The sequence below is a fragment of the Aegilops tauschii genome, chromosome 4 (genome assembly GCF_002575655.3).
Source record: "Aegilops tauschii subsp. strangulata cultivar AL8/78 chromosome 4, Aet v6.0, whole genome shotgun sequence".
NCBI classification, from domain to species: Eukaryota; Viridiplantae; Streptophyta; class Magnoliopsida; order Poales; family Poaceae; genus Aegilops; species Aegilops tauschii.
Genome location: NC_053038.3, coordinates 525,503,545 through 525,515,300, shown reverse-complemented (window position 1 = coordinate 525,515,300; position 11,756 = coordinate 525,503,545). Strand labels below are relative to the sequence as shown.

Sequence of the window (11,756 nt, the reverse complement as noted above, 5' to 3'; positions counted from 1 at the left end):
AACACTTTGCAATCTCACGACTAAGCATGTTTTAATCTGAAAACTAAGTACTTGTAATCTCGTAACTAATTAATTTCAAATTTACGACTCCCTCCGCTTCAAATTACTCGTCGTGGTTTTAGTTCGACGAGTAATTTGGAACGGAGGGAGTAGTTGTAATATGGCATCTGTGAATAGTAATGATCTCTAGCATGGTGCTAGCGCATACTGCTCTTTTTTGTTCCTACTTGAGATACATAAATGTCTACATACGCTCCTGTTTTTCTACTTTTTCATGATGCTTCGCATGCATGTGCTGCCAGCCTGGTTTTTATTTATTTACTAATGTATGCATGGGGCGGAACTTCACAGGGGCACGCGAAGTAGTTGAATCCCGCACGAATGCACATGAAGCTTTAAGTTTTAATCGTTAAAACTTCGATTTTGCATATGAAATTTTTTATTTTCTCGGTCGCAAGTATCAAGTTTGAGAGTTAAAACTCTAAGCTACTTTTTTTTGCCGGTTGTAGGTACTAAGGTCATGATTTTATAGATACAAGATAGATAGATAGTCACGTCCATTATAGATACCTGCCCCGCCGCTGTATAGTCACGTCCATTATAGATACTCGCGACCAGTTTGGCTAAAGGGGTAGGTAGATAGATGAGAAGATAGCACAAATGGCCTATAAAAGGATATTTTCGTTCTCTGTTTCATGCCCATTAGTTTCTACTCTCACATACAGTGTACCTTGTGCATGCCCTACCACCATTTCTCCCAACCCATAACAGAACTGAACAAAGCTAGCAGTCACTCATAGGTAGCCACCATGGACGCGGCCTCGGTGCTTCTCCCCATCGTCCTGGCGCTGGTGGCGATCCCGATCTTGCTGGCGCTACTCGACTGGCTGCGCCTCCCGCCGGGCCCGTGCCCATGGCCGGTGGTGGGCAACCTACGCCAGATCAAGCACGTGCGGTGCCGCTGCTTCCAGGAGTGGGCGGAGTGGTACGGGCCAATCTTCTCCGTGTGGTTCGGCTCCTCCCTCACCGTCGTCGTCTCCACGCCGGAGCTGGCCAAGGAAGTGCTCAAGGAGCACGACCAGCAGCTCGCCAACCGCACCCGGAACCGCTCCACCCAGCGCTTCAGCCGCAACGGCCAGGACCTCGTCTGGGCCGACTACGGCCCGCACTACATCAAGGTGCGCAAGCTGTGCAATCTCGAGCTCTTCACACAGAAGCGGCTCGAGGCGCTGCGCCCCATCCGGGAGGACGAGGTCACTGCCATGGTCGCGTCTGTCCACCGCGCCGCCATCGGCCCCGGTAAGCAAAGCAAGCAACCGAGATCGCACCTTTTTTATGTTCACTTATGCCATGCATTATTGTTGCTGCTGCAAATAAACTGATGCGTCGAGTGGTTGACGAATTGCTTTCTCCTGTTAGTCTCGTGTTGGGATGGGAGTTTGCCGGATTAGCAAAATGTTTAACTGTTGTGTACCTTTCTTAGTGTCAAGCTTGCATCGAAAAGAAAAAGAACCCCGCAAAAAAAGAAAAAGAAAAAGAAAAAGAGCACTGTTATGTGACGTTTTGGATCCGATTTCAGTACCACAAACAATACGAGCCATCCATCGAAGCGTCGTGCCAAGGCCGGATGCCAAAGCATTGTACACACTGATTCTGACAAGAAAAAGCATTCATAGCAACATTTTATAAGATTCATACCATAATTCTAATTGCAACATTCATAGAATATGTTATAAGATTCATTCAACAAAATACAACAAGATTTGCTAAATGAAATCAGTGTACAATATATCGTTCGCTATAGCGCGTTATAGATTCGCTATAGTAGCAGATTTTAAAGGATGCGCTATTTTGTCGTAGCACACTATTTTTACCCTTGTTAATAACACAATTCTAATTGCAAAGTTCATAGCAAAATAGTATAAGATTCATAGCAATATCCTATTGAGTTGAGTTGTAAATTAATTGTTCAAATGTTTTTAGGTAATGAAGGAAAGCCATTAGTTGTGAGGAGTCACCTTGCTATGGTGTCTTTCAACAATATAACACGGCTAGTTTTTGGGAAGCGGTTCATGAATGCAAATGGTGACATTAACGAAGAAGGGCAGGAGTTCAAGAGTATTGTCAACAACGGGATAAAAATAGGTGCATCTCTCTCTATTGCTGAATATGTTTGGTACTTGAGATGGCTGTTTCCACTTAATGAGGAGCTTTACAAGACCCACAATGAGAGAAGGGATCACCTGACCAAGAAGATCATAGAAGAGCATGCGAAGGCCCTTAAGGAAAGTGGTGGCAAGCATCATTTCGTGCATGCACTGTTGACTCTCAGAGAACAGTATGACCTTAGTGATGACACAGTTTTCGGACTTCTATGGGTATGATGGATGCCCCTTTATATTTAATTAATATATCTTCATACAGTACATTTTGATTTTAGTGTCATAAGATGAGTTGTCGTGCTAATTTTTAATGTGGAATACAGTAAAATATCAATGCCTTGGCAGTGCTCCCATTATTTGCATAAATGTTGAATTCCCTACCTTTTTATTGCATTGATTGATTTTTGGGAGAAGGGAAAGTTTAGCCAAATTTACTAGTTATACGTTTGGTGATATGCCACTCTCTCAAGGTTGGTGTAAGATGCTGGGATTGGAAAATGCATGTTTATTTTCTCGTTATAAATAAGGTAATGCTTTGCAAAAATACAAAAGTGAACATGGCTCCACACGCACCCATGTGAATAGTAAATTCAAAAATAATATAAGAAAAAAAATTATTTTTTTGAAATTTCGGGGTATGACACTTAGTCAACCATTCTAATCGCGTGTGAAGTTTCGTGATCTATTGACACCTATGGTATTCTTAGTGAAGAAAATACAATTAGGACCATACAATTCATCAAACAGTGTTTTTTAATATAGCTTCGATTTTGTCAATTTTGCCAAGATTACCATGGATGTGATTTCTTCGTGAAACTTCATACGCGAGTATACCGGTTAACTATGTATATTTTAAAAAAAGTTCAGATTTTTTTTGATTTTTTCTAATTTTTTGAATTTACTATTCATAAGGGGTGCGCGTGGAACCATGTTTACCAAATCCGCGTCCAATGCTTTGTTGTTAAATACTAATTCATCACCAACTATTTCCTCCTTCCCATGTTAATTGTTGTGCTCAAACGAATGGATTTAGCACTGATATACGTCTAGGTACATTCGGCTGAGCGACAGTTAATATGAGAGGGAGGGAATGGTATTTAGCCAAAAAAAAATCAGACTGTGCCTCTTTATATTCCTATCTTGCAAATGCCAAACTTGTTCATACTGGTAAACCAGTGTAATCTTTGTCCCTGGATGCCTCCTCGTATATTCGTATATTGCACATGTCAAACTTGTTCATACTGCTAAATCAACATCAAAGCAGTACACCATATCTGCTATGTACTGAAGTTGCACCCTGATAATCCGTTGAGGGGGCCCTCTTGTGATTTCTTTAGTGCTTACCACCCCAAGATTTGTTCCTTGTGTTCAGGACATCATCACTACTGGCATGGATACAACAGTCATATCAGTCGAGTGGGCAATGGCAGAGCTGGTCAGGTATCCCAGGGTGCAGAAGAAGCTGCAAGAGGAGTTGGACAGTGTCATCGGCCGTGACCGCGTCATGTCCGAGACCGACTTCCAAAAACTGCCGTACTTGCTAGCCGTCGTCAAGGTCGGCGCCTACAACATCCCAAAGGGCGCTGATGTCACGGTGAATGTGTGGGCGATCGCTCGCAATCCCGATGTGTGGAGCAACCCGCTGGAGTACAGGCCGGAGCGTTTCCTGGAGGAGAGCATTGACATCAAGGGTGGTGACTTCAGGGTGCTCCCCTTCGGCGCGGGCCGGAGGGTGTGTCCTGGTGCGCAGCTGGGAATCAACCTCGTGGCCTCCATGATCGGGCACCTTCTGCACCATTTCGAGTGGTCTCTGCCAGAAGGCACCATGCCGGAGGATGTTGACATGATGGAGTCCCCCGGAATCGTCACGTTCATGAGCACGCCGCTGCAGGCTGTCGCCAAGCCGCGCCTGGACAAGGAGGAGTTGTACAACAGGGTCCCGGTTGAGATGTGAGCAAGGTTTTGAATTTTGAATGATTTTTTTTCTCATGGGGGACCAAGATTCCAGGTTACCATGGTAACCATGAAATACCAGACAAATTACAGGTGAAATTAAATAAAATTTGAATTCAAAATTATGTACCACTTATATACATTATTATTGAACTTAATATATTCAGAAACTGTCTGGTTAGGTCCACATGACCGAGGGTCAAACCAGCGGCCTATATATAAGGTTGGACTCGATATGGAAGACCCTAGTTACCACTGCTATCCATGTAACTACACATCGACAGTTTAAATTATTATTTTTTGAAAGTTCTAGTATTTGTTTTACTCGGTATATGGGTTTCTCATGGGGCAGCGAAATTTGCCGTTAGCAGTTGGTTTGTAAAAAATAAAAAACCTTGGATGTGAGCAGCTTGGAATGTTTTTGTAAGGAGCGTGGAGCGGCATGGAATGTTGGATCCGGCTTGCCTGCTCCCTTCCCATGCTCCCATCTGTGCTCCCACTTCATCCTACGGCTGTTTTTTTCTTTTTTCTTCCTAATCTAATCACCCCCCTGATTTTAATTTGGTAGGCCTAGGCCTTGTTTTGTTCCAATCAAATCAAGCCACGTACGCAGGAGCACGGATGGGCGCACATGCGGGGCGCAGGAAAGTCTTGTCCTGGAATGTTACACCATTGGGGATTAGTCCCTCCTTGAAAAAAGGAGCTTGATTGAGCTCATGTTATTGTAAAGAGTTAAATACACTATAGATGCCTTAACTTGTCCGTTGTGCTCAGTTTAGTGCCTAAATTTGTAAAATACATAAAAGTGGTGCTATAACTTGTCACATGGTGCATATACGGTGCCTCCGCCCGTATGCCGCTGTATGTGCTGCCCGCATGGCGTTCACTCTGTGCATTTGAAAACCGAACCGAAAAACCATACCGAAAATAAACCGAACCGAACCAAATTTATGGTTTTTATGGTTTCTGGTTTCGGTATGGTATGAACTTTTCATATTGATTTGAACTTTGGTTTTTATGGTATATACCGAAAAACCGAACGGTTAACCGAATAAACCAAAGTAAAAAATAATTTTATATTTCTTGTGATGAACAACCATACAAGTTGTCATTTTTCTTGTACATGAGTCAAGTTCACTACTAAGCATGTAATTTTTTCTTGCAATATAGTTATTTTTCTCTTTTTAAAATGCTAAGCACGTCCATAACCATCAATAGATGAATCAATGCATGCATATATACTTATATATATAGTTATATACTATTTGTGTAAAACAGTATGTGTTTTGAGTCATAAATTTGCAAATTATTATTGTGTCATTTTCAAATTCGTGTTAACTTTGGTTATTATGGTATATACCGAAACCATACCGAAATAATTTGATATATACCGAAACCGAACCGTATTTTAATTTCATACCATATTTACCGAAGTATTAATACCATATAAACCGAATAAACCGAACGCACAGAGTGACATGGCGTGACGGCTGGTGGCTGCCCCACACGTCAGTGGGTGTGAGTGTTGCCTGCACTAGGTCAGATGAGCGCGTATTTTTTATTTAGGAAAACCCCTGAGGTTTTAATTAAAGCTCGCAAAAGCTATCACTTTGTATTGCTACTAAAAAGAAAAAAGCAAACCGGGCCACTCCGTGGAAATCCAACCTGTGACCTCCAGGATAAATAGCAAGCATGCTAACCACCGGGAGAATTAGTACTTCGTGTACAACTTATAGCTCGAAACTTCAATAGATCAATTCTATCTATTGCTATGCAATTTCCATTTACATTATTTACTGTTTTTAAGTTAACATTAGTTTTTATGATGTGTAAATTTTTCCTATATAAAAATACAATAATTTTCAATATGTGATTTGTCTATTTAAATATTTATTCTATTTTTATTATTGTGTAGTTCGAAGAGGTAAACACGAACTTTTTATAAAAAAATATGTGTATTTAATCAGTTCAATGTGTACTATAAAATATTGTGTACATCTTTTTAAAATGTGTTCAATGTGTACTAAATCTCAATGTGTAAAAACAATAAATACTATAAATATGTTAAAACATGTCAAACATGTTTGTAAAAATGTAAGAATAAATTTACACAATAAATTTTTTAATACATGTTGAATATTGTTTTGAGATAGATTTTTTCTATTTTCTGAATGCATGACGAACATTTTGCAAAAACACATCTACAATTTCTTAATACACACGAGAATTTTTTAAAAATACGTTTGATAGTTTTTTTCTAAATGCACTAACACTTTCTTTAAGTTTATGGCAGCTGTAATATTTTCTTACATTTCCTTTTTCAAACCGGAAAAGCAATATAAAAAAATGAACATCAAATTGGAAAATAAATAAAAAGAAACCTTTCTGCGGGCCCATAAGAGCGCCATATACATTACAATAAAATTAAGACAAATGTTTGAAGAGGTAAAGAGCAACGTGACAAATAGACGTCTAGCTCATACATAGGAATTTATTTCGTCCGGTATCCTTATTCAGAGACGTGATACACACACACACACACACACACACACACACACACACACATAGTGATGCTATTTATCACTCAGGGTGCAGAATAAGTTATTCTTCACCCGAGGTAATCTTACGATCACTTCATAGTTAAATTAAATTTGGAATTCAAATAGTTACATTCTTATTGATTCACTATGTAAAATTTGGTATAAGAAAATAAAAATATAGGTCATAAGACAAGAAAATTTGGAGTTTATTTATATTTACACTATGTTTTTACGTTTGTAATTATACATAACATAAAATATTTTTTACGGCGATTATATATTTTCTTACGGTCTCTTTTTATGTTAGAAATAAGACAAAACTTACGGAACGTAAAATTACAGTGCATTGGTGGTAAAATAGATGGGGGTGAAGAATAACTATTCCTCACCCGGCGTGACGAATAGTCAATCCCTATATATATATATATATATATATATATATATATATATATATATATATATATATATATATATATATACTCATAAATAAGACAAATACATGTAGAGATACTCAGGTGTGGTTACGTTTCTCCGGGGCGCCCTCGAAGCCGATGCAGGATGCTCGTGTCGTTGCTAGCTTGGGAATTTTGGTCGGAAAACCGGAGAGACTAGATATGGCCTTCACCCGAGCTCACGGAGTGGCCCGATTGCTGGTGAGTATTCTGGACATTGAGTTTGTGCCTGATGTGGTTAAGTGGATGTATAAGGGCCAGATTTTTAACCTTGACATTGAGTTTGAGGATAACGATCTTTTTGCTGAGGCCATTAATGGGACTGATGTGGATATACACGAGGGAGATGACAGTTCAGGTGATAAGGAGGCGCCAGTGTATGAGGCTGGACGAGAGGTGGCCAACGGTTCCGCGCCCGTTCCTTAGAAGTCTGGGGATGGGGCGGCACCCTCACCTTCTGTTCCTATAAGTTCCCTGAGATTTGGGTCGTTTGAGCCAGCTTCTGCTCCTCCCAGACTCTAGAGTGAGCGGGTGGAGTCCGATGATGTGTTGGAGCGTTCGCTGCCGGCACTGGATTTTGATGCTGCTGTGAGTCCCGTGCTCGATGCTCCTGTGACGGCCTTGGTCGAGGGAGGGGGAAGGAGTTCGGGCAGGAGGCCCCTCTTTCCCCCTCTCTGTTTACTGACGCACCTCAGGCGACGGTGCCGATGCTGTTGGCCACGCCTAGGGGAGGGGGCTCGAGCCACGTAGCTTCGGCTCCTTCCTCTCCTCTGGCGGCGACAGAGCCGCCGAGGACGGTGGTGCCTTTGGGAGGGGGCCCGGGACAGGTGGCCTCGGCTCCCTCTTCTCCACCTGCGGCGATGAGGCTGGGGGGAGTCCGGGGCAGGTGGCCTCGACTCCCTCCTCTCCTCTGGCGACTAGGGTGGCCGCGCCTCCGGTGGCGCCCACCACGCCCACCAGCCAGAGGTCCGGAAGGGCAGGGGAGCACGGTAGGAGGCCCTTTTGCTTCCCGCTTCCGGCGCACCGGTGACCCCAGGCCTCGATTTGAGGGCGATGACGACCGCTTCCCGGGAGGAGGTCATTGCTTTTGGAGGGATTCCGGATCCGGTTTCCGAGGGCCGACGGATGAGCTGTCATCTCCAGGATCTTCCGGAGGTTGATGACATGCAGCAGCGGTGCGCCATGAGGGTGGCCAAGCTTCGTGGCATTGAGGCCACTACTGGTATGTCGGTCAACACCTCTAATTCTATTTTGCATTTTTCTAATGATGAGATTATTAATAATGCAAATCATTTAGGAGTTTCACTAGGGAGTAATGATAGTGAAATCTCTAACTCTGATAATGATATGCTGGATTTGGAAGCGGAACGCGCTATTGAAATGATTCGTAACTTAGCTGCAGTTAGACCTATAAATGATTATGAGATAGATGCTTTGGGGCTCAGGGTACTCGATAATCTCTGTGTGGATCTTGCACCATCCCATCCTGAGTCAGAGGAAGAGAATGATACTTATGCTGACGCAGTAGTTAGGTCCATGGAGCCCGGTTGTGAGGACCGGGTGGAGGATCAAAACAAGCCTAAACGTAAGTGGAAGCGAAAGATCTATCCTGCGTCGACGGTGCGTAGGAGTGCTAGGATCCGTACTACTAAAAAAATTCATGATGAAATATGAAAGGAATCTTTTGGAATAGCAAAGGTCTGAAAGACTTGGCTAAACGAAGGTTTCTTGCAGATGCGTCTATCGAGCATAGGTTGGATTTTATTGCTCTCTCGGAAACAGGTAAAGATAATTTCGCACCCCAGTTTCTTAGTACGTTATTGGGTGGTGTCGATTTTGGTTGGCATTGCTTGCCTCCGAGAGGAAGATCGGGTGGGATCTTACTTGGAGTTAGATGCGATTCGCTTGAAGTTCGAAGTGTCGTGGATGAGCTGTCGTCTCCAGGATCTTCCGGAGGTTGATGACATGCAGCAGCGGTGCGCCATGAGGGCGGCCAAGCTTCGTGGCATTGAGGCCACTACTGGTATGTCGGTCAACACCTCTAATTCTATTTTGCATTTTTCTAATGATGAGATTATTAATAATGCAAATCATTTAGGAGTTTCACTAGGGAGTAATGATAGTGAAATCTAACTCTGTTAATGATATGCTGGATTTGGAAGCGGAACGCGCTATTGAAATGATTCGTAACTTAGCTGCAGTTAGACCTATGAATGATTCTGAGATAGATGCTTTGGGGCTCAGGGTACTCGATAATCTCTGTGCGGATCTTGCACCATCCCATCCTGAGTCAGAGGAAGAGAATGATACTTATGCTGACGCAGTAGTTAGGTCCATGGAGCCCGGTTGTGAGGACCGGGTGGAGGATCAAAACAAGCCTAAACGTAAGTGGAAGCGGAAGATCTATCCTGCGTCGGCGGTGCGTAGGAGTGCTAGGATCCGTACTACTAAAAAATTTCATGATGAAATATGAAAGGAATCTTTTGGAATAGCAGAGGTCTGAAAGACTTGGCTAAACGAAGGTTTCTTGCAGATGCGTCTATCGAGCATAGGTTGGATTTTATTGCTCTCTCGGAAACAGGTAGAGATAATTTCGCACCCCAGTTTCTTAGTACCTTATTGGGTGGTGTCGATTTTGATTGGCATTGCTTGCCTCCGAGAGGAAGATCGGGTGGGATCTTACTTGGAGTTAGATGCGATTCGCTCGAAGTCCGAAGTGTCGTGATGGGAGACTTTGCAGTTAAGTTCTGGGTTAGATCGAAGGATGATGGGTTTAATTGGGCTCTAGTGGCGGTTTATGGTGTTGCACAGCCCGAACTTAAACCAGAGTTTTTGGCAGACCTTGTTCGCATTTGCGGTTCCGAGCAGCTTCCAATCCTGGTTGGGGTGACTTTAACATAATTAGAAGAAGAGAGGAAAAGAACAATGATAATTTCGACGGTAGGTGGTCATTCATGTTTAATACCATTATTGAAAGCTTGGATCTGCGAGAGATAGAGCTTTCGGGTAGAAAGTTTACCTGGCTAATAATTTGCCAAATCCGACGTTTGAGAAGTTGGATCGAGTCCTTGCGAGCGTCGAATGGGAACAGAAATTTCCTTTGGTTACGGTCCAGGCGCTTTCACGCGGTATTTCCGACCACACGCCTCTGTTCGTGGACTCTGGCGAGGCCACTCGCATGGGAAACAAAAATTCCTTTTTGTTTGAAATGGCTTGGCTTGAACGAGAGGGCTTCTTGGATCTGGTAGCCAGGGAATGGGCTAAGGATACAGGAGGAAGGACGGCGATTGAGCGCTGGCAGAATAAGATAAGGCACTTGAGAAGTTTCTTGCGTGGGTGGGCTAAGCATCTTAGTGGGATATATAAGGCTGAAAAGGAGAGGCTCCTTACACTTATTCAGTCCCTGGATCTCAGAGCCGAGTCCACAATTCTTCAAGCCACAGAGCTTCATGCAAATCTTGAGGCGGAGATGAGGTTGAAAGAGCTTCTCCGTGAGGAGGAATTGAAATAGGCGCTGCGGGCTAAGGTTCACAAAGTCGTCCAGGGGGACGCAAACACTCAATTCTTTCACATGATCGCTAATGGCAAGCATAGAAAGAAGAGAATCTTTCAGCTTGAACAGGATGAAGGGACGATTTTAGGACAGGAGAACTTAAAGCTTTACATTACTGAATAATACAAGCAGTTATTTGGGCCTCCGGAGGACAATAGTGTATCCCTGGGATGAGTCTCGGATTGAGGATGTTCCTCAACTTGCTGCTGATGAGAATGAGATTTTAACCGTCCCATTTTCGGAGAAAGAGGTGTTTGAAGCTATTTCTCAAATGAAAAATAATAAGGCTCCTGGGCCGGATGGCTTTTCGGTGGAGTTTTATAAAAAGTGCTGGCATACTATTAAGGGGGATTTGTTACCGATGTTCCATGATTTATTCTCTGGGCAGCTTCAGCTATTTCACCTGAATTTTCGAACGATAACCCTGCTTCCTAAGAAAACAGAGGCTGTGAGGATTGAGCAGTTCAGGCCAATCTGTCTTCTTAATGTTAGTTTCAAAATTTTCACCAAGGTTGGGACGAATAGGCTCACGCAGATTGCGCACTCTGTGGTGCAGCACTCCCAAATTGCTTTCATGCCGGACAGAAACATCCTTGAAGAGGTTGTCGTCCTTCATGAAACGCTCCAGGAAATCCATACGAAAAAACTTGATGGAGTGGTTTTCAAGGTGGATTTCGAGAAGGCGTACGATAAAGTCAAGTGGTCGTTACTTCAACAGGCCTTACGCATGAAAGGTTTCGATGAAGCCTGGCGACGCCAGGTAGAATCTTTCACACAAAAAGGGAGTGTTGGAATTAAAGTGAATGACGACATAGGTCATTATTTCCAGACACATAAGGGCCTGCGACAAGGTGACCCAATGTCTCCTATTTTGTTCAACATTGTAGTTGATATGTTGGAAATTTTAATAGGAAGGGCTAAGGAGGCTAGCCAGGTGGGTGGTCTGGTGCCTCACCTAGTGGATGGAGGTGTTTCTATCCTACAGTACGCTGATGATACGATCATCTTTATGGAGCATGACTTGGCGAAAGCGAGAAATATGAAGCTGGTGTTATGCTTATTTGAATAATTGACCGGGTTAAAGATTAACTTTCAT

The 11,756-nt window shown here is 43.1% G+C and overlaps 1 protein-coding gene across 1 annotated transcript; it reads left to right on the top strand.

The window, feature by feature from the left end:
• Nucleotides 1-279: 279 nt before the first annotated feature.
• On the top strand, nt 280-5,016 carry LOC109771149 (cytochrome P450 98A1-like). The gene is made up of 3 exons (XM_020329849.4): nt 280-1,299; nt 1,984-2,378; nt 3,535-5,016. Exons 1-3 carry the CDS (start codon nt 810-812, stop codon nt 4,114-4,116), a joined length of 1,467 nt encoding a protein of 488 aa, XP_020185438.2. The 5' UTR covers nt 280-809; the 3' UTR covers nt 4,117-5,016.
• The last annotated feature ends 6,740 nt before the right edge of the window (nt 5,017-11,756 follow it).

Coding starts and splice junctions, on each gene's coding strand:
- LOC109771149 (XM_020329849.4), top strand. CDS start 810: ATGGACGCGGCCTCGGTGCTTCTCCCCATCGTCCTGGCGCTGGTGGCG. Junction 1,300..1,983: donor CCGCGCCGCCATCGGCCCCG/GTAAGCAAAGCA, acceptor AAATGTTTTTAG/GTAATGAAGGAAAGCCATTA. Junction 2,379..3,534: donor CAGTTTTCGGACTTCTATGG/GTATGATGGATG, acceptor CCTTGTGTTCAG/GACATCATCACTACTGGCAT.